Source organism: Salmo salar, chromosome 20 (genome assembly GCF_965601325.2).
Source record: "Salmo salar chromosome 20, fSalSal1, whole genome shotgun sequence".
Classification (NCBI taxonomy): domain Eukaryota; kingdom Metazoa; phylum Chordata; class Actinopteri; order Salmoniformes; family Salmonidae; genus Salmo; species Salmo salar.
In genome coordinates this window covers 26312399-26334853 of record NC_138310.1, presented here as the reverse complement: position 1 = coordinate 26334853, position 22455 = coordinate 26312399, and the positions used below count along the sequence as shown (strand labels likewise).

Here is a 22455-nt window from a genome sequence, read left to right as displayed (position 1 = left end):
TATTTATCAAGTGTTGGCGCTTATGTTTGTACACCTTGCGGGTTGATGTGCATATGCTAAATGGAACGCCCAGCTATGTTCTCTAGTGGGTACATGAAGGCTGAAAGGCCAGGTGGTTCTAATGTTAAAAGGCCCTGTCCAGTCAACCCTGACATCATCATGGCTCCGGACTAATATTTTCCCCTGGTGTCACTGGTGCCACTAACTTTTTCAGTTGGTGGGACAAGCCCATGATTTGGTGGCACCCAAAAAATGTGTTTCGCAGTGTCGCACAATATAATTAATTTCATTCATCTTATAAAGTCATTCACAATACTTTAAGAAAGTCTAATAGACTACTGAGATGGTATTAAATAAATAAGTTGTTACATCTAACATTTCCAAGCAAGAATGCTTCATTCAAAATATTTTGTTGTCCAACTTAATCCAGTGACTATCATGAATTCTGGGTTGACAATTAGGCTATTTGTGTTATTTTACTGTCAAAATAGGGTCTGATTTGTTTGTTTAATAGACATAAATTTGCCTTCGTCTTTATATGCATTAATATTATATAGGCCTAAATCAATTGATGCTCATTCACCACCTGAGGAAGTGGAAACTCAAAACACATTAGCTTGATCACTAACTCTATAACACCTATTGCTAATAGCCATGTATTAATCTAATAGTAAATGTAATGTCCTAAATAAACTTTGCAATGAAGCCTAGTGCACGTGCAATGGCCGATGCGCAATTTTTGCACGCTCTTTATTTTAAAGCCATATCAGTGATGGTAGACCTAAACACCGACAAATAAATGGGACATAGATTGATAGATGGTAACAGACAGATGGCATGCTACAGATGAACATTGACAATGAATCAAACTGAGAGCACTAGACTTCACTGCGTACACCTCCTGCTTCTAAAATGTTCTTATTTTTCGTAAGGATGGAGCAATGACAGGGGCGATGGAGCAGCTGTGTTAGCTAGCCGTAGACCTGTGCCCCATGTGCAGTAGTGTGACATCTTGATTATGCTGCTTCATAGTGGGACTGGATTAGCTCTGGGTCTGACGGGTGTTGTTGCTTGTCCTCTCTGCAGTGGAAGTATGGATGGAATGTAACCTGAGCATCTGCACTGTGTCTGGTTATTGTACTGTCACCACTGTCCACCCTCCCCCTGCTCTCACTAACCTCACTCTTATGTGAGAAGGAGGTTAACAGGGCTGCACAAATCAGCCCCCCACATGAATTGCATGTTTTGCATGCAATTCAGATTTGACCATTATGACAAGTCACATGGCCAGGAATCAGATTTGTATCTGACTTCAAACCACCTACGAAGGTGTGGCGTGAAATATCTGTACTTGGTGCTTTTTTGCTGTTCAGACTGCAGGAAAAAGAACAGAATCGGATATGCAAAGAAATTGAATTTGAGTTTCTTCAAACTGCCAATGTGAACAAGGCTTATGGCTGGTTCTCGAGCTGGATAGTCATAAGTATTGATTTAGGGAAAACTTCGCCACAGATGGGAACCGCTGGCCTGTCTTTGACTTCGCCATCTATTGTTATCTCAAGTTTTGGCATCTTCCATAAATTGTAGGGATGCACGATATATCGGTAAGCATATCGGAATCGGCCGATATTAGCTAAAAATGTCGGCATCGGCCCGATGTCTAGTTTAATGTCAACGTGCAAAACCGATGTCAAAGCTGACGTACATACCTATATAACGTAGGTAGATGACGTAATGACGCCACGGAAAATACAGCGCTACACGTGCAACACAGCATTCCTAACCTAGCCCACAATGTCTGCTGTGTGGATCTATTTTGAAGTTTCAAAGGAAGATAACAAAAAGGCCATATGCAATGTTTGTGGTGCTATTAGTTCCCGAGGAGGGGAGAAAGTGAAATCTTTCAATACCACAAACTTTATTACTCATTTGAAAGTGCATCACCCCCAGACGTTCAGCGACTACTTAGAACAAAAGCAGAAAAAAACTAAACAAGTTCATGTCAAGCAGTCATTTGAAAGAGTAAGAGAATTTCAGTGAGACAACTCAAAGGCGAAATCCATTAACGCCAAGATAATGAAATTCATTGCCCTTGACAATCAAACGTTCTCTGTTGTGGATGATGTTGGCTCCCGCTGACTGGTCGAGCACCTCGACCTCAGATGTTGCCCTACCGTAGTTACACAGTATTGTTGAAACGCACATCCATGAGCTACTTGCTATGGGCGTCACTGCTATTAGCTTTACGACTGACATTTGTAACAGCGATGTCAGCCCCATGAGCATGAACACCCGAAATAAACACCTGCCAAGCGCCAAATGCGGGTAGATTTTCCATTTAGCGAGAATCTCAGAAGGCTATCCGCCACACTGGCGGGTAAATGTTTGTACCAAAATAGTAATGTAATAAAATATCTGGCATGATGGCTCGGAGGAAATTACTTATGTTTGCCAGCTTACCACAGACCATCTCTAGTGCTCCTAGTTTCACGGCACTGTTTACCGTACGGTACATCGGCTACTCGACATCGCTCACTTGCCACGGGTCTGCTGCTAGCTACCGTTCATTAAATAGCTGTTATGTGGCGACATTTACCTGGAGTAAGCCAACTTTAAAACGAAAACCCACCGACAAAAAGGAGGATGAATCACATAAAGAAAGTTTTGTGAGAAATAGAGGTTTGGCGATAAAGGAGTTTCAAGAGGCTGGCTACAGTATGATGCGGAGGCTGTGGTGATGAGTTGTTCTGTGTGTCGCCAGTATGCTAAAGATAAAAGCAGAAACAACTAATTTGTCATCATAAATAGAATTATGAAGCTGGAGAACATTTGTGACCATGCACACAGCAAGTGTCACATTGCCTGCGTGTCTATGTCCCGGCCTCAATCGGAGCCTCTCCTCTTGACAGCCTCTGTGACGGCGCTAATGGCAATGTCAGAACAGACCAGCACGAAGATGAAGATACTGTTTAGGACTGTACATGCCATTGGCAAGAAGGCGAGACCACTTTCTGACTTCGAGTGGATCTGCGAGTAAGTGAAAATGTTGTTACTCTTGTAGCTAGACTAGTACTTTTTGTAGCGAGTTTTTAAGTCTATTTAGCAGACGTGGTCCAGTATTGTAGGTTATTTCTCAGACGTTGATAAGCTTTGGTTCACCTCAAAATAGCTTTGGTTCACCTCTTAAATCTAGCCACAGCCAAAATTAACCAGCATCTGATAAGCCTCTTTTTTATCTGTATTTAATCAGGGTATTTCTACTCAAAGTAAAGGATTTGTAGACCTGTTTCCCCTTTGTATCAGGAGAGCACCAGTTCTATGTCCACTGCACTTCTCATAATTGTATTTTACAATTGCTGTTGCCCTATTTTCACTGCTATGTACTCTTATTGGTTGTATCTGATATGTTTTGTTTATTTCATTGTGATTGGCGTGTTTTCACTCTGTACAGCACTTTTGGTCAACTACAGTTTTTAAATGTGCTCTGCAAATAAACTTGATTTGATTAACCGTTGATCAATATATAAAAATGTTGTTTCAAATTTTGATCTGGCTTCTTTAAGTTTGTATTCAACATGTACTGAAATGAATGTATTTGTGACACGAAAAGGCAATTTATTATTTTGTCTGGTAAAAAATATGCTTGGCTGGTGGATTTTTTTCATCTACCAGTACCCTTGGCAGGTGAGACAAAAAGTTAATTTCGGACACTGCCCATGAGCATGCTGAGTCTGACAGCACAGTGGGTCGACGAGGATTTCGTAGAACAAAACTGCTAACACAGACCGTGGGGTTAAAACTTGCAAAAGTACTCTACTAGAGGCTGTGAACAAGCGAGTCGGTGGTATTCTCTCTGAGCCTCTATACTGTGTCGCCACCATGCTTGATGCTAGGTACAAGGACTGCTACTTCAACGCAGACAAGAAACAGGATTTATGGGAAATATTAGACACAGCTGGAGAAGATGGAAACAGACACAGTGATAGTGCGCACCGAGGAAGAGGACACACGACATGAGGCCACGGACAGACAGAGCTGAAACTTCACTTCTTGACATGTATGATGAAATCTTGGTTGAGAATGAAACGAATGAACAATTTAACAAAACATTACAGCTGTAAGTGAATTTAAAAAAAAATGTTTTACTGGTAATTGGGACATATGTAAATGCCAACAAAATAACTTTTTTTTGTGTGTGTGTGTGTGTGTGTGTGTGTGTGTGTGTGTGTGTGTGTGTGTGTGTGTGTGTGTGTGTGTGTGTGTGTGTGTGTGTGTGTGTGTGTGTGTGTGTGTGTGTGTGTGTGTGTGTGTGTGTGTGTGTGTGTGTGTGTGTGTGTGTGTGTCAGTCAACTATTTAACACCCTGTAGCTCAGTTGGTAGAGCATGGTGTTTGCAAAGCCAGGGTTGTGGGTTCGATTCCCACAACAACAACAAAAAATGTATGCATTCACTACTGTAAGTCGCTCTGGATAAGAGTGTCTGGTAAATGACTAAAATGTAAATGTTAACTGTAGTAGACTGCTTAAAAGGCTGCTACATTTTTAAATATCGGGTATCGGTATCGGGTTTTTCGTCAAAGAAAATATTGGATATCGGTATCGGACAGATTTCATATCGGTGCATCCCTAATATGCATCCCTAATAAATTGCGGCCGCAAATCCGCAATCAGCTGTGGTTACAGCGAAGCCAAGTCAGCCCATGCTCATGATTCTCACAAGGGAAGTGAAATGATAGGCTAAAATTACTTTGATCAGGACATGTACAGTTGAAGTTGGAAGTTTACATACACTTAGGTTGGAGTCATTAAAACTCGTTTTTCAACCACTCCACAAATTTCTTCTTAACAAACTATAGTTTTGGCAAGTCGGTTAGGACATCTAATTTGTGCATGACACAAGTCATGTTTCCAACAATTGCTTACAGACAGATTATTTCACTTATAATTCACTGTATCACAATTCCAGTGGGTCAGAAGTTTACATACGCTAAGTTGACTGTGCCTTTGGAAAATTCCATAAAATTATGTCATTGCTTTAGAAGCTTCTGATAGGCTAATTGACATAATTTGAGTCAATTGGAGGTGTACCTGTGGATGGATTTCAAGGCCTACCTTCAAACTCAGTGCCTCTTTGCTTGACATCATGGGAAAATCTAAAGAAATCAGCCAAGACCTCAGAAAAACATTGTAGACCTCCACAAGTCTGGTTCATCCTTGGGAGCAATTTCCAAATGCCTGAAAATACCACGTTCATCTGTACAAACAATAGTACGCAAGTATAAAGACCATGGGACCACGCAGCCGTCATACCGCTCAAGAAGGAGACGCGTTCTGTCTCCTAGAGATGAACGTACTTTGGTGTGAAAAGTGCAAATCAATCCCAGAACAACAGCAAAGGACCTTGTGAAGATGCTGGAGAAAACAGGTACAAAAGTATCTATATCCACAGTAAAACGAGTCCTATATCGACATAACCTGAAAGGCCGCTCAGCAAGGAAGATGCCACTGCTCCAAAACCGCCATAAAAAAGCCAGACTACGGTTTGCAACTGCAGATGAGGACAAAGATCGTACTTTTTGGAGAAATGTCCTCTAGTCTGATGAAACAAAAATAGAACTGTTTGGCCATAATGACCATTTTGTTTGGAGGAAAAAGGGGGAGGCTTGAAAGCCGAAGAACGCCCTCCCAACCGTGAAGCACTGGGGTGGCAGCATCATGTTGTGGGGGTGCTTTGCTGCAGGAGGGACTGGTGCACTTAACAAAATAGATGGAATCATGAGGATGGAAAATTATGTGGATATATTGAAGCAACGTCTCAAGACATCAGTCAGGAAGTTAAAGCTTGGTCGCAAATGGGTCTTCCAAATGGACAATGACCCCAAGCATACTTCCAAAGTTGTGGCAAAATGGCTTAAGGACAACAAAGTCAAGGTATTGGAGTGGCCATCCCAAAGTCCTGACCTCCATCCCATAGAACATTTGTGGGCAGAACTGAAAAAGCCTGTGTGAGCAAGGAGGCCTACAAACCTGACTCAGTTACACCAGCTCTGTCAGGAGGAATGGGCCAAAATTCACCCAACTTATTGTGGGAAGCTTGTGGAAGGCTACCTGTAACGTTTCACCCAAGTTAAACAATTTAAAGGCAATGCTACCAAATACTAATTGAGTGTATGTAAACTTCTGACCCATTAGGAATGTGATGAAAGAAATAAAAGCTGAAATAAATCATTCTCTCTACTATTCTGACGTTTCACATTCTTAAAATAAAGTGGTGATCCTAACTGACCTAAGACAGGGAATTTTTACTAGGATTAAATGTCAGGATATGTGAAAAACTGAGTTTAAATGTATTTGGCTAAGGTGTATGTACATTTCCGACTTCCAACTGTAACTATAAGAGCCTTGAATTTTATTTTGCTGGTGCCTTTTCGCTATCTGGATAAACACTTGTTGTTTCTAGCTAATGTTACACCAATCAAAGCAGTGGAGCGTGTGGTGACTCAAAACTTTAGTGGACAAAACCATTCCTCTTGGGGCGACGGGGGGGAGCAGGTTTGCAAAATGCTATCATATCACTCAATTATACCATTACTAAAATGTTCAGAGATATATATTGTTAATACAGACTGAACAAAAAATCTGTGAAAATGTACAAATTATCCAATGGATTATGATAATTTTCTGTTTTATTTGCTCCATGGCCTGGGTGGCCAAGTGGACACACGGCTGTTTGACTCATCTCATTCAAGAAGAGGAATAACTTTGCAGCTGTTTCTGATTAGTAAAAAATGCCATGATGGTAGGTGGGAACATTGAAATAAAACCCAACCCTGAAACGAAATGTAGGCTGAAAATAATTTGTATGTCATTTCACAGGAAAGACACCTCTTTCACACAGATTTGCACGAAGTGGGTAGTTCGGATTTTTCACTTCAAGCCCAAATAAACTCAGCAAAAAAAGAAACGTCACTTTTTCAGGACACTGTCTTTCAAAGATAAATCATAAAAATCAAAATAACTTCATAGATCTTTATTGTAAAGGGTTTAAACACTGTTTCCCATGCTTGTTCAATGAACCATAAACATGCACCTGTGGAACGGTCGTTAAGACACTAACAGCTTACAGACGGTAGGCAATTAAGGTCACAGTTATGAAAACTTAGGACACTAAAGAGGCCTTTCTACTGACTCTAAAAATCACCAAAAGAAAGATGCCAGGGTCTCTGCTCAGCTGCGTGAACGTGCCTTAGGCATGCTGCAAGGAGGCATGAGGACTGCAGATGTGGCCAGGGCAATAAATTGCGATGTCCGTACTGTGAGACGCCTAAGACAGCGCTACAGGGAGACAGGACGGACAGCTGATCATCCTCGCAGTGGCAGACCACATGTAACAACACCTGCACAGGATCAGTACATCCGAACATCACTCCTGCGGGACAGGTACAGGATGGCAACAACAACTGCCTGAGTTACACCAGGAACGCACAATCCCTCCATCAGTGCTCAGACTGTGCGCTATAGGCTGAGAGAGGCTGGACTGAGGGCTTGTAGGCCTGTTGTAAGGCAAGTCCTCACAAGACATCACTGGCAACAACGTCGCCTATGGGCACAAACCCACCGTCGCTGGACCAGACAGGACTGGCAAAAAGTGCTCTTCACTGACGAGTCGCGGTTTTGTCTCACCAGGGGTGAAGGTCGGATTCGCGTTTATCGTCGAAGGAATGAGCGTTACACCAAGGCCTGTACTCTGGAGCGGGATCGATTTGGAGGTGGAGGGTCCGTCATGGTCTGGGGCTGTGTGTCACAGCATCATCAGACAGCTAGTTGTCATTGCAGGCAATCTCAACGCTGTGCGTTACAGGGAAGACATCCTCCTCCCTCATGTGGTACCCTTCCTGCAGGCTCATCCTGACATGACCCTCCAGCATGACAATGCCACCAGCCATACTGCTCGTTCTGTGCTTGATTTCCTGCAAGACAGGAATGTCAGCGTTCTGTAATGGCCAGTGAAGTGCCCGGATCTCAATCCCATTGAGCACGTCTGGGACCTGTTGGATCGGAGTGTGAGGGCTAGGGCCATTCCCCCCAGAAATATCAGAGAACTTGCAGGTGCCTTGGTGGAAGAGTGGGGTAACATCTCACAGCATGAACTGGCAAATCTGGTGCAGTCCATGAGGAGGAGATGCACTGCAGTACTTAATGCAGCTGGTGGCCACAACTGATACTGACTGTTACTTTTGATTTTAACCCCCTCCCCTTTGTTCAGGGACACATTATTCCATTTCTGTTAGTCACATGTCTGTGGAACTTGTTCAATTTATGTCTCAGTTGTTGCATCTTGTTATGTTCATACAAATATTTACACATGTTACGTTTGCTGAAAATAAACGCAGTTGACAGTGAGAGGATGTTTCTTTTTTTGCTGAGTTTATATCATACTTTGACTAAGATGATGACTTAACATTATGGGTAAGCTCTGGCCATCGTCTTTCCGCTTGAAAAAGTGGATTTCTGCTGTGGGCGTTTAAGTCTGTTTCCCTATGTCATGTGACCTTATGGTCTAGTGTGGATTATTAATACCTGCCTCTCTATTTGGGCTAACTTAGCCAAACTCATGATTGATCAGGTCATCCAGCATCCCATCAGCCCATGGTGCTTAGATGCTGGCTATTTATATCAGTATCATGGAGTAGAAGCCCTTCTGCAGAACAAGGTGGAGAAGGTCGGTGCACAATCCCAGCCTCCAATGAACGAATGTTACCGTAACGTTAGTCTATCTGAAATTGAATCAATAAAAAATGTGCCTACTAAATGGTGTAGTGGAGTTTTGGGCTACACACTGTAATTGATACCTGGCACAAGTGCTTCCTAAGTGCAGATGATGCACAATATTGGTATTTTTATCTCCTCTGAAATAACCCCACAATCTCTACATTTTTCACACCACTTATTTAGAAAAAGTATGTAACGGTGTATTTAACTGTTTCTCTGGGTAAGAACATCTGCAACATGAATACAATTGTAATGTAAAATTACTGTGGGTTAGAAATTCAACAAGGAATAGTTTATTTCCACACTAATGTATTCTCATTCTTTAATATATATCATTGGATTTAAAGGGTCTAACCTCTTATTCCTCCCTCATATATTCAATTTAGCAACACATTTAAACAGCACATTGATAACTTCACCAAGAAACTGAAGTTGAATTTGGGTTTCTATTTTAGGAACAAACCTTTCAATGTCAGTCAGAAAGGATCTTGTTCAAAGCACTTTTTTTATCGGTGTGGATGATGGTGATATTGTCTATATGCAGGCCTCAGCATGTACCTTAACTCTGGACACAGTGTATCAATGGCGCGTTAAGATTTATCACAAATGCTAGATCACTCACCCATCACTGTGATTTGTATGCCATGATGCAAAATGGACCTCTCTCTACACCAGGAGGCTAAAGCACTGGTGCACTTTTCTGTACAAAGCATTGATAGGGCAACTCCCTCTGTTCCTTACTGACCAGATCAGTCACTCAATACAGTCTTCTTTCACAGTCGCTGCTGTCCTTGTCTGTTCCTAAGGTTAGAACTGAGATGGGGAAACAATATTTTGGTTCCAAAAGATGTTACAGTTAGGGGAGTTAGCGTACTTGCCTGTTTAAGACTCTGATCGACGACACTGTTTTTGATAGCTGCAGTTGTTTCTAATCTTTAAATGTATCTGTAAGTTGTGACACTTTGTCTTTTGTGTGTATTTTTTGTTGTTGTAAGATTTTATGTGTAGTTTTCCATCTTGCTAGGTCGCCCTCGCAAAATAGGTTTTTAACCTCATTGGGTCTATCCTGGTTAAATAAAAGTTAAATAAATACAAATATTACACTGCTGCTACTGTTTATCCATCCTGTTGCCCTGTCGCTTTACCCCTACCTACAGTGCATTCCAAAAATATTCAGACCCTGTGACTTTTTCCACATTTTGTTATGTTACAGCCTTATTCTAAAATGTATTAAATAGTTTTTTTACCCCCTCATCAATCTACACACAATACCTCATAATGACAAAGCAAAAACAGCTTTATAGAAATGTATTAAAAATAAAAACCTGAAATATCACGTTTACATAAGTATTCAGACTCTTTACTCAGTACTTTGTTGAAGCACCTTTGGCAGCGATTACAGCCCCGAGTCTTCTTGGGTATAACGCTACAAGCTTGGCACACCTGTATTTTTGGAGTTTCTCCAATTCTTCTCTGCAGATCCTCTCAAGCTCTGTCAGGTTGGATGGGGAGCGTTGCTGCTCAGCTATTTTCAGGTCTCTCCAGAGATGTTAGATCGGGTTCAAGTCCGGGCTCTGGCTGGGCCACTCAAGGACATTCAGAGACTTGTCCCAAAGCCACTACTGAGTTGTCTTGGCTGTGTCCTTAGGGTCATTGTTTTGTTGGAAGGTGAACCTTCACCCCAGTCTGAGGTCCTGAGTGCTCTGGAGCAAGTTTTCATCAAGATTCTCTCTGTACTTTGCTCTGTTCATCTTTCCCTCGATCCTGACTAGTCTCCCAGTCTCTGCTGCTGAAAAACATCCCGCAGCATGATGCTGCTACCACCGGGCTTCACCGTAGGGATGGTGCCAGTTTTCTTCCAGACGTGACGCTTGGCAAAGAGTTCAATCTTGGTTTCATCAGACCAGAGAATCTTGTTTCTCATGGTCAGTCCTTTAGGTGGTTTTTGCTAAAGAACTCTTGCTCTGACATGCACTGTCATCTGTGGGACCTTATCTAGGCAGGTGTGTGCCTTTCCACTCAAGGATGATCAATGCGAACAGGATGCACCTGAGCTCAATTTTGAGTCTCATAGTAAAGGGTCTGAATACTTATGTAAATAAGTATTTCTGTTATTTTTAATACATTTGCAAACATATTTTTAAAAACCTGTTTTTGCTTTGTCATTATTGGGTATTGTGTGTAGATTGCTGAGGATTTAATTTTTTTTGAATAAGGCTGTAACGTAACAAAATGTGGAAAAAGGGAAGGGGTCTGAATCCTTTGCGAATGCACTGTATATGTACCGTGACAAAGTATTCAGACCCCTTGACACATTTTGTTACATTACAGCCTTATTCTAAATGGATGAAATAGTTTTTCTTCTCACCCTTCTACCCACAATACCCCATAATGACAGTGAAAACACATTTTTAGATATTTTAGCACATTTTTGGAAAACGAAATGTAGATTTCATTTACATTAGTATTTACACACCTGAGTCAATGTTACAATCCCCCTTTGGCAGCGACTACAGCTGAGAGTCTTTCTGGGTAAGTCTATAAGAGCTTTGCACACCAGGATTATGCAATATTTGCACAAAATTCATCAGGCTCTGTCAAATTGGTTGTTGATCATTGCTAGACAGCCATTTTCCACTCTTGCCATAGATTTTCAAGTAGATTTAAGTCAAAACTGTAACTACGCCACTCAGGAACATTCAACGTTGTCTTGGTAAGCAACTCCAATGTTTATTTGGCCTTGTGTTTTAGGTTATTGTCCTGCTGAAAGGAGAATTTGTCTCCCAGTATCTGTTAGAAAGCAGACTGAACCAGGTTTTCTTCTAGGATTTTCCCTGTTTAGCTGTATTCCGTTTCTTTTTATAAAAAAAACCTCCCTAGACCTTGCCGATGACAAGCATACCCATAATATGATGCAGCCACCACCAATGTTCCCTCAAATGTTTGGCACAGCAAATTTCAGGTCTGCTGAGCGCAAACTTGAATGTTGTGAAAGTTCTGTGCAAGTTCCAGCGCGTGTTTACTGGTTGGGATATGTGCGTACGGTCACTGTGGGGATGGCGTCGTCGATGCACTTATTGGCGAAACCGATGACTGACTGAGGTGGTATACTCCTCAATACCATTGGATGAATCCTGGAACATAGCATCTGTGTCATCTGACCACTTCCGTATTGAGCGAGTCACTGGTACTTCCTGCTTTAGTGTTTACTTGTAAGCAGGAATCAGGAGGATAGAATTATGGTCAGATTTGCCAAATAAAGGGCGGGGGAGAACTTTGTATGCATCTATGTGTGGAGTAAAGGTGGTCTAGAGTTTATTTTTTCCTCTGGTTGCACATGTGACATGCTGGTAGAAATTAGGTTTAGGAAGCTAACACATGTCTTTAGTCTCCAGCAAGGTTAATCGAAACCACCTCGGTCACATTTCACCTCCCTTTGACCTCATACTCAGAGATCACAGTACCAATATAACTGACTGGGTTTGAAATCAGGCCTACTACTCAACAACCACAGTTTCTGTGGCAAAAAGAAGCAGACAGATCTGTGCACCCCATTTAATGAGAGAGGCAACAGAGGTGGTTTGGTTATCCATCCATGTGATGAGTAGCCTCGTAATTACCAGACTTATTACCGCTTGTAGCAAAACAGCTAATCAAATGGCTACCCAGATTATTTGCATTGCCCCCCCTTTTACGCTGCTGCTACTCTGTTTATAATCTATGCATAGTCACTTTAACTCTACCTACATGTACATATTACCTCAATTACCTCGACTAACCGACGCCCCCTGCACATGTGAAACTCACTACTCAGCCTGAAGTGTCGCCCCTTCCGCATTTGAAGAAGGCCTTTTTTAATAGCATGATGGGTTGGAATGCTTCCGGAGGGCGGTCACGTGTGTTTTAAAGGCAGAAGTCCTGTGTTCGAGTCTCCGTATGAGCTGAATCAGGGGGAAGCGGTAGGCTACTCACTAAGCAAGTAGTGTGTTGTCCTTTACATGCACTTCCTGAACTTATCCCTATAGTCTTTAGCTAAGTGGGCTAATAGTCTTGTGACATACAGGAGACCTGGTTTGAACCCAGTCAGTCACAAGAGCAAGATTAAATAGAATGGAAAGGCTATTCTTAGAAGGCTATGATAGGGCTATTCAACTATATCCACTTCCTATCGTGTCCTGCTCAGCCTGTGATCATCACGTCCATGTTCCAGAGTGTCTTTGCTATCATGAATGGGGTCATAATAGCTTATAGCCAAAATGGTTCAAATGCTAGAGCCAAATTCATAGGAAATAAATACATTCAGAAACCGCTAGAATCTACTGTTTACCACAGAGAGCGTTTGATTCTATCTGGTCTCCTTTCCTTGCTGGCACAGTACCAGGATGCTGTCTCTGGGTTTTATTCTGTATTTAGAGAATTGAATCTGAATACATCTGAATACATACATCAGTTGAATTTATGAAACTTGGATCAACTCGAAATTATAGTTTGTAAAGTTGATAGATGGAAAATGAATGCAATATCTACCATATTGAAACCAAATATATAAATATTTAATGTGTATTAAATTTAATTGAAATTGAATTTTATAACTGAATGCAATATTCATTCAATTCATTTTAAAATCCTGAAATACATGTTCAATTCATGAATTGCATTACAAATTAAAATAATATTACATTCAAATTCAATATCTTAATACAAATAAAAAATTATGAAATTCAAATACAATTTCTGTTGGCACTGAAATCACTCCATATATAATTCCACTTTTACATTATGGGGTATTGGGTGTAGGCCAGCGACATAACTACATTTTAAATTCAGGCTGTAACACAACAAAATGTGGAAAAGGTCAAGGGGTGTGAATACTTTCTGAAGACACTGTATATATCTGCCTCAATTACCTTGTACCCCTGCGTATCGACTCGTTACTGGTACACCATAGCCAAGTTATCGTTAATCATTGTGTATTTATTCCTTGTGTTGTAATTGTTCTATATTTTTCTCTGCATTGTTGGGAAGGGCCCTTTAAGTATGCATTTCACTCTTCGTCTGCACCTGCTGTTTACAAAGCATGTGACAAATGAGATTTGATTTGACATCTCATATTGAAGTAGTGCTCTGCTGTAAATTGGATTAAGAGGTAGCCAGACCCCAGCTAGATGGAGATTTACAGTCCGTGCACTATACTGGATGCGGTCATCACTTTGAGATCTCTACCCATTGTCTCCCCAAGGATTTGTGCTTTCTCCTGTTGGTTATAGATCTTCATGACTATTTTATGTATCCCTCACACATTTTCTCCTTCTCTTGGTCTCTCTGTTTCTCTCTTCCCCTCTCTCTCTTCCTCTCTCTCTCTTCCTCTCTCTGTAGATCCTCACATTCGAAACGAAGAACCCTGCGGAGCTGGCTGAGCGTCTCCGTGCCGTCTGTGGTAACCAAAGCAATGCGTATGCCCGCCTGTTTGAGTACCGTTTGAATGCGCTGCGGGGCCTGTGGGGGGCCCAGCGTCAGCTGGCCCTGGAGGAACAGCAGGACCGGGAGGGGGCCGGAGGGGGAGATGAGGAGGCTCTGGCCCTGCTAAAACGACAGGGCCTGCTGCAGCAGCCTGAACAGGCGCCTTTCACTTCCCGTGTGGGCCTGCTACTGGTCTTCCCCCTGCTGCAGTCCCAGACACGCAGTGACCCAGCGCTCTGTGGGGTCACGGCAGAGGTGCTGCTGTCTTGCCTGCGTGACTGCCAGCCCCTCAGCCTCAGCAAGGAACCCGCAGACTGCCTCAACGGCCTGGAGGGGCTGCTCTGCTCCTGGCTGGAGGAGGGGGTCCAGCAGACAGCACAGACCCAGCAGGGACAGGCTCCGACATACATGTTCCATGCACACAGGCAGAGGGAGAACGCCGCCGCTGCCCTGGTAGCCCTCGCCTGCGCCAGGTGAGACCACACCAGCAGACACCACAAGTGACTAAAATGTATTTAGTTATTTTATTTAACTAGGCAAGTCAGTTAAGAACAAATTCTATCCCGGCCAAACCCTAACCTAGACGACGCTGGACCAATTGTGCGCTGCCCTATGGGACTTCTAATCACGGCCGGTTGTGATATAGCCTGGAATCGAACCAGGGTTTGTAGTGACGCTTCTAGCACTGAGATGTAGTGCCTTAGACCGCTGCGCCACTCGGGAGCCCCTAAGAGGATAGAGTAGTATTCTTGATCATCTGATTCTGCTTAGCTGTCTGGCTCATTTACTCCAGCTTCAAAATACTGCCCAGATGGTGATTATGCAAGCCGTATTGTCATCCCATTTCTGTTTTCACTTTCAGTATCCTAGCTATCCCCTGTCAGTGTCCTAGCTAACCCCTGTCAGTGTCCTAGCTATCCCCTGTCAGTGTCCTAGCTAACCCCTGTCAGTGTCCTAGCTATCCCCTGTCAGTGTCCTAGCTAACCCCTGTCAGTGTCCTAGCTATCCCCTGTCAGTGTCCTAGCTAACCCCTGTCAGTGTCCTAGCTAGCCCCTGTCAGTGTCCTAGCTAACCCCTGTCAGTGTCCTAGCTAGCCCCTGTCAGTGTCCTAGCTAACCCCTGTCAGTGTCCTAGCTAACCCCTGTCAGTGTCCTAGCTAGCCCCTGTCAGTGTCCTAGCTAACCCCTGTCAGTGTCCTAGCTAGCCCCTGTCAGTGTCCTAGCTAGCCCCTGTCAGTGTCCTAGCTAGCCCCTGTCAGTGTCCTAGCTAGCCCCTGTCAGTGTCCTAGCTAACCCCTGTCAGTGTCCTAGCTAACCCCTGTCAGTGTCCTAGCTAGCCCCTGTCAGTGTCCTAGCTAGCCCCTGTCGGTGTCCTAGCTAGCCCCTGTCGGTGTCCTAGCTAGCCCCTGTCGGTGTCCTAGCTAGCCCCTGTCGGTGTCCTAGCTAGCCCCTGTCAGTGTCGTAGCTAGCTCGTGTCGTAGCTGGCCCGTGTAGGTGTCCTAGCTATTCAGTGTCCTAGCTAGGGATGCACCGATCCAATATTTTCCTTGTCAAAAAACCCGATACTGATATTTAGAATTTTAGCTAACCTTTTTAAGCGATCTACTAGAGTTAAATAGTTGAAACAACACACACACACTGACCAAAAAGTTATTACCAGTAAAACATAATCAAAACCTATTTCTTTCACTAACTTGCTGTGCTGTTTCGTTGTTCAGTCGTTTCATTCTCAACCAGGATTTCATCATACATGTCAAGCAGTGAAGTTTCAGCTCTGTCTGTCCCTGGCCCCTCTTCCTCTGTGCGCACTGTCACTGTGTCCGTTTCCATCTTGTCCAGCTGTGTCTGTAACATTTCACGTAAACCCTGTTTCTTGTCTGCATCGAAGTAGTGACACAGTATAGAGGCTCAGAGAGAATGCCACCGACTCGCTTGTTCACAGCCTCTAGTAGAGTACTTTTGCAAGTTTTAACCCCACGGTCTGTCGGCAGTTTTGTTGAGCAGGCGTATCAATGCCATGACAGAGGGTATCACGTCTGCTGCAGACGCAGTTGATGAGCTTATTAGTTGTTTGAATGGCGCTAGGAGTGTGTTCATGTTTCCATGTTTCAAACATGTTCTCAAACGCCATTGAAATGGCAGCAGCGGTATGAGAACCAGCACATTCTTGAGCATGCAATACGGCTTTCCTCAGTACGAAATCCTCGTCGACCCACTGTGATGTCAGACTCAGCATGCTCGTGGCTCTGACATCGCTGGTCCAAATGTCAGTCGTGAAGGTAATAGCAGTGACGCCCATAGCAAGTAACTCATGGATGTATGTTTCAACAATATTGTGTAACTCTGGTAGGGCAACATCTGAAAAATAGCGCCTACTTGGTAGTGTGTAGCGGGGCTCGAGGTGCTCGACCAGTCGGCGAAAGCCAACATCATCCACGACCGAGAACGGTTGATTGTCAAGGGCAATGAATTCTATTATCTTGGCGTTAATGGATTTCGCCTTTGAGTTGTCTCGCTGAAATGTTCTTACTCTTTCAAATGACTGCTCGACTTGAACTTGTTTAGTTGTTGGAAGTGTGCGCTTTGTTTCTTTTCTGCTTTTGTTCTAAGTAGTCGCTGAACGTCTGGGGGTGATGCACTTTCAAATGAGTAATAAAGTTTGTGGTATTGAAAGATTTCACTTTCTCCCCTCCTCGGGAACTAATAGCAGCACAAACATTGCATATGGCCTTTTTGTTATCTTCCTTTGAAACTTAAAAATAAATCCTCACAGCAGACATTGTGGGCTAGCTTAGGAATGCTGTGTTGCACGTGTAGCGCTGTATTTTTCATGGCGTCATTACATCATCTACCTACGTTATATAGGTATGCACGTCAGCTTTGACATCGGTTTTGTACATCAGCGTTAAACTAGACATTGGGCCAATGCAGATGTTGGCATTTTTAGCTAATATTGGCCGATTCCAATATGCTTACCGATATATCGTGCATCCCTAGTCCTAGCTAGTCAGTGTCGTAGCTAGCCAGCGCCTGTCGTAGCTAGCAAGCGCCTATCGTTGCCAGCGCCTGTTGTTCACTAAATAGAGTGCCCTTTAAGATTCTATCTTTGAAAAAGGCCTTTCAGTTATTGTTTGCTTTGTCAGTGATGCTTGTTGCACTGGGGTCTTGTGTGTTTCACATAGGAAGCACCCTTTTTTTCCCACTGGCTGCGGCCCGGCTTCTGCTGTTGACAACTGAGCTTGACTTGTCAAAACCAGAACCATCCCCCTTTGTGTCCCCTCTGTAGAGCCTGAGAGCCCATTGTGTCAGGGAACCATCCAGTCCTAGTGCTCTGTCTTCACCAACAGTGGTGGCTAGTTAAAGAGCTAGGCTATCCTCTGTCTCCCCCTCTGATAGTATGGGCGTGCCGTATCACTGCGTTTTTTGTTGTTGTGTGCACTGCATAGGCTAACTGTTTCTTATCAGTGTGACGTCACCAGCTGGTGAGAATGATGTGTTAGTGTAAAGTGGTCTGCGGTGGGGAGGGGGATGCTGGTTCCAGGCTGAATCATCTGTTGTTTATTACATGTGGGAACCAGCAAGACTCATGTGAATACAGTTACCTAAGCCACACTCACAGGCACAAACAAAAACACTGACACACAATGATAACTTCAATGTCTTTCAAATACAGTGCAATGTCTTTCAAATACTCCTCGACTTTTTCCACATTTTGTTACGTTACAGCCTTATTGTAAAATGTATTAAATATAATTTTTCCTCATCAATCTACACACAATACCCCATAATGACAAAGCAAAACATTTAAAAAGAAATTTGCAGATGCGTACAAAAAAATAAATGGAAATATCACATTTACAAACGTTTTCTGATCCTTTACTCAGTACTTTGTTGAAGCACCTTTGGCAGCGATAACAGCCTTGAGTCTTGGGTATGACGCTACAATTCTCCGCAGATCCTCACAAGCTCTGTCAGGTTGGATTGGGAGCGTCGCTGCTCAGCTATTTTCAGGTCTCTCTTGAGATGTTCAAGCCCGGGCTCTGGCTGGGCCACTCGAGGACATTCAGAGACCTGTCCCGAATCAACTCCTGCATTGTCTTGGCTGTGTGCTTAGGGTCGATGTCCTGTTGGAAGGTGAACCTTCACCCTAGTCTGAGGTCTTGAGCGCTCTGGAGCGGCTTTTCATCAAAGATCTCTCTGTACTTTGCTCTATTCACCTTTCCCTCGATCCTGACTATGCTACCACCATTATGCTTCACTGTAAAAATGGTGCCAGGTTTCCTCTAGACGTGACGCTTGGCATTCAGGCCAAAGAGTTCCATCTTGGTTTCATCAAACCAGAAAATCATGTTTCTCATGGTCTGAGAGTCCTTTAGATGACAGCCTGCTTGGAGTTTGGCAAAAGGTATGAGCCTTTTATGGAGGAGTGGCTTCCGTCTGGCCACTACCATAAAGGCTTGATTGGTGGAGTGCTGCAGAGATGGGAGAACCTTCCAGAAGGACAACCATCTCCACAGAGGCATTCTGGAGCTCTGTCAGAGTGACCAGCAGGTTCTTGGTCACCTCCCTGAACAATGCCCTTCTCCCCTGATTGCTCAGTTTGGCCAGGCGGCCAGCTCTAGGAAGAGTCTCTGTGTTTCCGAACTTCCATTTAAGAATAATGGAGGCCACTGTGTTCTTGGGGACCTTCAATACTGCAGAAATATTTTGGTACCCTTAGACCAGATCTGTGTGTCTACATAATCCTGGCTCGGCGCTCTACGGACAAGTCCTTCAACCTCATGGCTTGGTTTTTGCTCTGACGTGCACTGTCAACTGTGGGACCTTATATAGACAGGTGTGTGCTAGGGATGCACGATATATCGGTGAACATATCGGAATCGGCCGTTATTAGCTAAAAATGCCAACATCGTTATTGGCCGATGTCTAGTTTAATGCCAATGTTAAAAAGGTACCATGCATACCTATATAACGTAGGTACATGACATAATAACGGCACATAACATTTTGCGCAACATGTGCAACACAGCATTCCTGACCTAGCCCACACATTGTCTGCTGTGTGGATCGAGCAGTCAACAAGTCGAGCAGTCATTTGAAAGAGTAAGAACATTTCAGCGAGACAACCCTTGACAATATACCATTCTGTTGTTGGTGATGTTGGCTTTTGCCGACTGGTCGAGTACCGGTACACACTACCAAGTGCGCTATTTTTCAGATGTTGCCCTACGGAGTTACACAGTAATAGCGTCACTGCTATTAGCTTCACGACATACATACTATGGAATGCCGTTTGGGTCTTTGCGTGTCAAAAAAGTTACAGTAGCACTGTCAAAGCTGTACAAAAACGTCAGCAAACAAGCAAGCACCGGCCAAGAACGATGTGTTTACAATACCGCGTTGGTAATAAAGCATAATTTGTTCGCCCGCAACTTTTGGGGGAGCTAACTTTAGCCTGGTACTTAGCTAGCACCAATACAACCAGCCTAATAACAATGACCAGTAGAAACTGCAGTCATTTTCATTATTCTTAGCAATGATTTAGGAATCCTTCTGAGTAAGTATTGTTGTTCGCCTATTGAAATTGAACTTCAGTTCATGAAAATAAATAGCTAGCCAGCTACTTAACCCTGTTGCCCAAAGCTAACGTTATAAGAAGCCAGCTAGCTTCATCTGGCTCGTGGGGCTTGACCGGACCGGGTAATGTGTTGTGAAGCTAGCCACAATAAGGAGTAGGCACAATAGTGGAATTTGCGGTTTGCCTTCAAAATAAAGGTATGTCATTGACAGTGATGCATATGAATACAAATAGTAGCATTATGCCATACTTTTATTTTGAAGGCTAACCGCAAGGTCCACTATTGTGGCTAATCCTTTTCGTGGCTAGCTTCACATAGATGGGTCCGACAACCATTCAACAAATATGGACTGTCTTATAAATTAGGGTTATTTTAGGTGACTACACCTAAAATGTGTGTGTGTGCGTGTGCGCGCGTATATATATATAATATACACTGCTCAAAAAAATAAAGGGAACACTTAAACAACACAATGTAACTCCAAGTCAATCACACTTCTGTGAAATCAAACTGTCCACTTAGGAAGCAACACTGGTTGACAATAAATTTCACATGCTGTTGTGCAAATGGAATAGACAACAGGTGGAAATTATAGGCAATTAGCAAGACACCCCCAATAAAGGAGTGGTTCTGCAGGTGGGGACCACAGACCACTTCTCAGTTCCTATGCTTCCTGGCTGATGTTTTGGTCACTTTTGAATGCTGGCGGTGCTTTCATTCTAGTGGTAGCATGAGACGGAGTCTACAACCCACACAAGTGGCTCAGGTAGTGCAGCTCATCCAGGATGGCACATCAATGCGGGCTGTGGCAAGAAGGTTTGCTGTGTCTGTCAGCGTAGTGTCCAGAGCATGGAGGCGCTACCAGGAGACAAGCCAGTACATCAGGAGACGTGGAGGAGGCCGTAGGAGGGCAACAACCCAGCAGCAGGACCGCTACCTCCGCCTTTGTGCAAGGAGGAGCAGGAGAAGCACTGCCAGAGCCCTGCAAAATGACCTCCAGCAGGCCACAAATGTGCATGTGTCTGCTCAAACGGTCAGAAACAGACTCCATGAGGGTGGTATGAGGGCCCGACGTCCACAGGTGGGGGTTGTGCTTACAGCCCAACACCATGCAGGAGGTTTGGCATTTGCCAGAGAACACCAAGATTGGCAAATTCGCCACTGGCGCCCTGTGCTCTTCACAGATGAAAGCAGGTTCACACTGAGCACGTGACAGACGTGACAGAGTCTGGAGATGCCGTGGAGAACGTTCTGCTGCCTGCAACATCCTCCAGCATGACCGGTTTGGCAGTGGGTCAGTCATGGTGTGGGGTGGCATTTCTTTGGGGGGCCGCACAGCCCTCCATGTGTTCGCCAGAGGTAGCCTGACTGCCATTAGGTACCGATATGACATCCTCAGACCCCTTGTGAGACCATATGCTGGTGCGGTTGGCCCTGGGTTCCTCCGAATGCAAGACAATGTTAGACCTCATGTGGCTGGAGTGTGTCAGCAGTTCCTGCAAGAGGAAGGCATTGATGCTATGGACTGGCCCGCCCGTTCCCCAGACCTGAATCCAATTGAGCACATCTGGGACATCATGTCTCGCTCCATCCACCAACGCCACGTTGCACCACAGACTGTCCAGGAGTTGGCGGATGCTTTAGTCCAGGTCTGAGAGGAGATCCCTCAGGAGACCATCCGCCACCTCATCAGGAGCATGCCCAGGCGTTGTAGGGAGGTCATACAGGCACGTGGAGGCCACACACACTACTGAGCCTCATTTTGACTTGTTTTAAGGACATTACATCAAAGTTGGATCAGCCTGTAGTGTGGTTTTCCACTTTAATTTTGAGTGTGACTCCAAATCCAGACCTCCATGGGTTGATAAATTGGATTTCCATTGATTATTTTTGTGTGATTTTGTTGTCAGCACATTCAACTATGTAAAGAAAAAAGTATTTAATTAGATTATTTCTTTCATTCAGATCTAGGATGTGTTGTTTAAGTGTTCCCTTTATTTTTTTGAGCAGTATATATAAAACCTTTATTTAACTAGGCATGTCAGTTAAGAACAAATTCTTATGTACAATGACGGCCCAGACGACGCTGTGCCAATTGTGCGCCGCCCTATGGGACTCCCAATCATGGCCGGATGTGATACAGCCTGGATTTGAACCAGGGACTGTAGTGACGCCTCTTGCACTGAGATGCAGTGCCTTAGACCGCTGCGTCCATGTGTGTGTTAACTGTTTAACTGTACTAGAATGCTTAAAAGGCTGCTAAAATGTTAAATATCAGTTATCGGCATCGATTTTTTTTGGCATGGAAAGTATCGGTATCGGCCAAAGATGTCATATCGGTGCATCACTAGTGTGTGCCTTTCAAAATCATGTCAAATCAATAGAATTTACCACAGGTAGACTCCACTTCAAGTTGTAGAAACATTTCAAGGATGATCAATGGAAACAGGATGCACCTGAGCTCAATTTCGAGTCTCAAAGCAAAGGGTTTGAATACTTATGTAAAAGTATTTTCGTTTTTACATTTTAGTACATTTGCAAACATTTCCAAAAACCTGTTTTCGCTTTGTCATTATGGGGTATTGTGTGTAGATGAGGATTTTCAAAATGTAATCCATTTTAGAATAAGACTGTAAAGTAACATTT

General features: G+C 43.6%; 1 protein-coding gene across 5 annotated transcripts in view; it reads left to right on the top strand.

The window, feature by feature from the left end:
- The window catches only part of LOC106580373 (putative E3 ubiquitin-protein ligase HECTD4), a 72020-nt gene that overhangs the window by 3381 nt on the left and 46184 nt on the right, over nucleotides 1–22455 (top strand). For all 5 annotated transcript variants that reach the window (XM_014161358.3, XM_014161355.3, XM_014161357.3 and 2 more), the window contains exon 2: nucleotides 14148–14704. In XM_014161358.3, coding sequence (XP_014016833.1) covers nucleotides 14148–14704 — 557 coding nt within the window. The remainder of the gene's footprint in view (nucleotides 1–14147; nucleotides 14705–22455) is intronic.